This window comes from Bufo gargarizans, chromosome 6 (assembly GCF_014858855.1).
Source record: "Bufo gargarizans isolate SCDJY-AF-19 chromosome 6, ASM1485885v1, whole genome shotgun sequence".
In the NCBI taxonomy this organism is placed as follows: Eukaryota; Metazoa; Chordata; class Amphibia; order Anura; family Bufonidae; genus Bufo; species Bufo gargarizans.
The window spans coordinates 99,474,053-99,480,407 of NC_058085.1; the positions used below are offsets into that span (position 1 = coordinate 99,474,053).

Genomic DNA, 6,355 nt, shown 5'->3' on the forward strand with positions numbered 1-6,355 from the left:
ATGCAATGTTAGAAAATATTATTTTACTAAAAGAGCAGTAGATGATTGGATCATAGTAAGTGCCTTGGATAAACAGACACTATCGTAAGATAAAATAAAAAAGAAGTAATATAGGACAGACTAGATATTTCTTCTATGCTTTTAAGACATGAATCAGCAAAGGATAATGCACCTAAAATGACATGATGGTAGGTGGACATTCATATTAAAGTTTAACAGTCCAAATCCATGTTGTATTGTTAGACTGGAATTTTATTGCAAATGATTTTCTGCATAGCAGCCTGTAGCTCCTTGTTACGTAGACTATATACCACAGGGTTAAGTAACGGTGTTATTACAATATATAGCAGAGACAATGATTTGTTCAGGCTCGAAAAGTGTCCATTTGCTGGCACCATATAGACAATGATTAGTGTCCCATAGTACATGCACACTATGGTTAAATGAGAACTGCATGTAGAAAAAGCTTTCTCTCTTCCGGTTGTAGAAGAAATCTTCATAATACTAACAAAGATGCTGACATAGCTGGTTATTATGTACAGGAATGGTAAGAGGATTATAGGAACTGAAAAGACAATGATTTGTGTCTGTACCACATACACGTCAGAACACGACAATTTTAAGAAAGGAGCCAAGTCACAGAAGAAATGGTCAATGACATTGGGTCCACAGTACTGTAGTGTGGTCACTAGGATGCCAGGAATTAATGTTAGCGCAAAGCCCAATACCCAGGACCCCATTGCTAACAGAAGTCTGAGACGAAAGTCCATAATGGTGAAATAATGCAGCGGGTCACAGATGGCCAAATACCGGTCATATGACATCACTGTAAGTAGAAAAGATTCTGTAGACGTCGAAGAACCAAAGAGATAGAACTGTAGGAAGCACTCAAGCACAGGCATAGAGATCACATCCAGCATTACTATATGTAGCATGGTTGGGATTATATTTGTTGTGCAGAATACGTCACATAGAGATAAATGACTGAGGAAAAAATACATAGGCGATTGGAGTTTTCGGCTTGATATAACCATAATCATAATTAATAGGTTCCCCAATAGAATAAACATATAAATTGCAAGAAATAAGCAGAAAAGAGGAACTTTAAGGCTATTGGTATTTTGAAACCCAAGGAGCCTGAAAAACAAGATAGACGATTGGTTCCCTTCCGACATAGCCTGGTGTAAGAACAAGGGCAGTTTCAGAGACTGTAGCATACACAGAACATTGATCTACAGGTTCCCCATTAAAGGTACTGCACTCCTAGACCCAGATAGTAAGTAGTATAAAGTAATACTTATAGTATGTGCCCCTATCCACACGCATACTGTCGTGGCCAGATTAGGAACTTAAAGTGGTCCTGATAAAAAAAAAAAAGGCCCTACTGTATGTTGTAGGCAGGTCCAAATTGACAGAAGATGGAACAACACAAGTAGGTAGGACCAACAAGTAGGCAGGGCCTGCAATACTTTGGTGCAGCACAAAATACCATCCTAGCAGAACCAAACAGCACAGTTCAACAGAAAATACTGCCACCTTCCCCAGAGTATTCAACTGTATCACCATCTTGAGGACAGTGATAGGGTTGAGTTCAGGTGGGGGACCTGCAGCCATTGGCGAGTTGCATAAGTACCCGATGCTCCTACCATTCATTAATGCTTAGAGCATCAGATTGTTATGTACCCGACACGCAGCTGTAAGGAGTGCTCGGGGGGCTCTCTGGGCATCGGCCCACCGGGAAATTCCTCCATAGGGTCTATGGCCAGTCCGCCCCTGCATACTGTACCTCACTTTAATTATAGGGCATATACATTATATGGAGATGGTCACCAGCTCTGGACCCCATTCTGCTATGTATTTATTCCTGTTGTCTATATAGTGCCCATGTATTTCACAGCACTGTGCAGCGGTTGCCATCTCTCACATCAGTTCTTTTGTCCAGTGGAGTTCACAATCTAATCTTCATGACTAATTACATAGGTAGCCAACTGACCTATAAGTATGTTTTTGGGTTACTTCCAACAAGTGAGGGAGAATGTCCAGTATAGCCAGCTGCAACTTCCCAGGGGTTTCAGAATCTGGTAGTAAAATGATCAGATGATCTTTGGGCAGTCTTTATTGTAAAAATGGGTTGTCCTGCTGTCTTTAAATACCACAAAAATTACACTACTGATAGTAAGGTTACAGCATACCATGCAACCTGTAATTCACTGAAATATCTATGACATCTCCACTGCAGCCAGTGATGTATTGTCATAATACATAGATCTGTGATTGACAGATGGGTTGATAAGTAAAAGAGAGAAAAAGTCCCAGCACTCCAAATTGAAGTAAATAAAAATACTGGTGTTTATTGCCCCATCTCCATGTATGAATATAGAGCAATAAACACTATTTTTATCTCATTTTGGAGTGCTGTGACTTTTTTTTTTTTTTTTTTTTTAAGTGGATCCCTCTTTATGGGACCTTGTCCCTGAGACTGGGCTGCTTCGGCTGCTTTATTTGTTGGAAGTGCTGCTGTCTTGGACTGATAAATTAGATAGATGGATGGATAGATGCAAAATAGAAAAGAGAGAAGCAGCACACAAAAAAAAACGTGCGGGTGCAAAAAAATCCTCCTGAGGGACCTGCGACCAAGATCCCAGGTATGAATAATGAAGCAAAGGAAGGCAGCACTACAGATAATGATGAAAAAGTGGACGGTTTATTCACTCATCAGCAACGTTTCAACTCTCTCTATGGAGCATTTTTCCAGCTGGAGTGGATGGATAGATAGATAGACAGATAGATATAGATAGATGTGACACAGTGAAGGATCTGCTGGCAGATGGGAGGTATTTTCCTCCCAGCATGTTCTGCTCTTACTAATTGCAGCAAGGTGAGGTCAAGCACCAGACCGGATCTCACATGCCGATCCAGGCTTTGCCCCAACGCCCAACTGTGATAGAAGTCAGCTAAGAGTGTGGGAAAGGGGGTTGCTGTGATAATATGCTTCCGGCGTGTTTGCGATCTGTCTTAGAGGACAGGTCGCCGATATCCAGGACTTGAACTCTATAGGCGGTTTCACTACAAGGTGTGAATACACACCAGGACTTAAACTTTATACAGGATTTCGCTGCAAGGTGTGAACAGACACCAGGACTTGAACGCTATACATGGTTCCTCTGCAAGGTGTGAACAGACACCAGGACTTGAACTCTATACATGGTTCCGCTGCAAGGTGTGAACAGACACCAGGATCTAAAACTACTGTGATTTTGTTCATGTTCTGTTAACCTGCCAAGTGTGAATAAATACTGAATTCTGGTTAAGAATTTTTTTGTGCCTCTGTACTGCGTCCGCTCACCCTACCTACCAGAGCGAATCCCCACATTAGATAGATTAGATACCAAAATAAGGAAGCAGTATTTAAATAAAACAATAAGGCCCCTTTCACACGAGCGAGTTTTCCGCGCGGGTGCAATGCCTGACATGAACGCATAGCACCCGCACTAAATTCTCACCCATTCATTTCAATGGGTCTGTGTACATGAGAGTTGTTTTTCACGCATCAGTTCTGCGTTGCGGGAAAAACACAGCATAATCTATATTCAGCGTTTTTCTAGCAGCCCTGGCCCCATAGAAGTGAATGGGGCTTCAGTGAAAAACGCATTGCATCCGCAAGCAAGTGCGAATACAATGTGTTTTTCACTGATGGTTGCTAGGAGATGTTGTTTGTAAACCTTCATTTTTTTAACACGCACGTGAAAAATGCATAAAAAACGGAACAACTGAACGTATTCACTTACAAAACTGACTGAACTTGCTTGAAAATGGTGCTAGTTTCCCTGAACGCATCCGGACCAAATCCGTCACGCTCGTGTGAAAGAGGCCTAAGGGTAATTGGTGCATGCGACCCAGGACCAGATCCTCCACCACAGCTACACAATAGGAAGGGATCACAGCATTCCAGCAATTAAAAGTCGATCCGTGTCTTTATTTACCGGTGTCCAACGTGACATTTCCACCTGGAGCTCGAGAAATTGAGAGATTTACAATTTTTGTAAGAATTCAGACTTACAGGTAGATGTGTGATAAAACACATTGACACATCTGAAGTAATGTGTCCTGACCCTGGCAGGCTGAAGACTGCATAATCTTATATATTCTCATCGGCTTGCAGTCTGGTAGCTAATAATTCCATAAAGACCTAATGCTTCAGGGAATTCAATTACATTTCTAAAAATACTGCATTACACTGAGCACACCATTAAGAAGCATATATCAGAACTCAGGAGAGATAGAGTGATTGTCTTTATGTGAATTGTGACAATTCATTAGTACAAAATTTGACTTGAGTACTTAGAATAATGTTTTTATTGTGTATTACGCACAATTAAGAGAACGGACCCTACAACAGTTGTAAAGTCTTCTGAGAATGCCTGCCTTCGAAGTATGTGGCATTAGGGCTGCCATCCAGTCAGGTACACCAGTCCGAAACTAAAATAAAAGGATCCTGTCATACCAAAATCACTACCACTCGTATTCTTTCTTTTTACAATGCTTTTCTATTTCGAATTGGCAATTCTTAAACATGGGGCCCAGCCGGACGCACTATGGAATAGACAAGACGTTTCCCATTCCCCCGTCATATACTAACTGGATCTTAACCCACCTACATTTAAATTTTGCATGCAGTCACATTACAACAAAATTTGACAGTTGGAGTGTGAAATGGAGTATACAACAGTGTTAGTACCTGACAGTGTCCAGCAGGACCTTAGCTACAGTGTGCACAGAAGATAGAAGTATGTAGGTGAGGAACAGGATCTGCCTGCTCTAATGGCGTACATAGAGAAGTAAGGGCCCCATAGCAAGGATCAAACCAGGCCCCTGACACAGGACAGAAGGGTTTCCGCCTAAACCTTTTTCAATAACTCTTGGGCCATTTTCCCACTGCCTCATTTGCTAAAAGTAGTTTCTTTTAGAGGGTAGAGTCCTGACCAAGTTTTCACACAGTAGAAGAGGAGATAATTCCAACTAAGACTGCCCCCCTCTTGCCCTTCTATGTGCCTGTATGAAAGACCATTTATATTTGGTAACATTTTTTCCATCTGACGATTGACTTTTTTCCTGATTTTATCCAAGAAGCGAAGATCATTGTGAGACCAGTTGAGTTTCAGAATCCTTTCCGAGTATGTAATGACAGAATAACGAGAGTTATGGATTGGGTGTAAAGTTATCCAATGACCTTTTTGTAGTTGATCAGATTTTGACTTTCGTATGTAAAAATTCAAAACTTTATCATTGCAAACCAAATCGGAATTAATAATTGGTGATGTACTGTACTTGTTCACAGCTGTGAATTCGCTGATCTGGAGAGCAGCGAAGAAGGCCAAAAGAAAAGCAGATCGAAAAATCTTAGTTTCTAGATCTGAAGAGCATATTGAAGGTAAAACGTCATATAAAGTTGTGTTCAAAATTATTCAACCCCCACTGAAATTGAGTGTTTTGGCTAGTTTGACATTGATTTTGATAATTTCAGTCATCTTGTTTACAATTAAATCAAAGAGGCACTTGCAAGTCAGACAAATATAACATAACATTTATAATGAAATAACCACAAATGTCTTTTCTGTGCTCACATCATTATCAGTTTTATTCAACCCCCAAGTGACATTCAATCTTAGTATTTAGTACAACATCCTTTTCCAGTTATAACAGCTTTTAAACGTGAAGCATAGCTTGACACAAGTGTCTTGCAGCGATCTACGGGTATCTTTGCCCATTCATTATGAGCAAAAGCCTTCAGTTCAGTCACATTCTTAGGCTTGCGCGCTGCAACTGCTTTCTTTAAGTCCCACCAGAGGTTCTCAATCGGATTTAAGTCTGGTGACTGCGATGGCCACTTCAAAATGTTCCAGCCTTTAATCTGCAACCATACTCTAGTGGACTTGGAGGTATGCTTGGGATCATTGTCCTGTTGAAAGGTCCAACGTCTCCCAAGCCTCAGGTTTGTGACAGACTGCATCACATTTTCATCCAATATCTCCTGGTACTGAAGAGAATTCATGGTACCTTGCACACGCTGAAGCTTTCCTGTACCTGTAGAAGCAAAACAGCCCCAAAGCATGATTGACCCCCCGCCATGCTTCACAGTAGGCAAGGTGTTCTTTTCTTCTGTCGGGTATTTATTTAATATAAGATATGAAATCATAAAAATTATGATTTCATATTTTTATGAAATATGGAAAATTAAAAATGAAAAATTTAATTGGCGGACATATAAACGCCAGTTCTTTTATTGATGAGATCTAAAGTTAATTTGTGCAGCTAATGAAACAGGGTGCAATTAATTATACAAAATATAATTTAT

The 6,355-nt window shown here is 40.5% G+C and overlaps 1 protein-coding gene across 1 annotated transcript; it reads right to left on the minus strand.

The window, feature by feature from the left end:
• Positions 1-239: 239 nt before the first annotated feature.
• On the minus strand, positions 240-1,175 carry LOC122941986 (olfactory receptor 11A1-like). Its single transcript, XM_044299482.1, has one exon. It carries the CDS (start codon positions 1,173-1,175, stop codon positions 240-242), a length of 936 nt encoding a protein of 311 aa, XP_044155417.1.
• Between the last annotated feature and the right edge of the window lie 5,180 nt (positions 1,176-6,355).

Coding starts and splice junctions, on each gene's coding strand:
- LOC122941986 (XM_044299482.1), bottom strand. CDS start 1,175: ATGTCGGAAGGGAACCAATCGTCTATCTTGTTTTTCAGGCTCCTTGGG.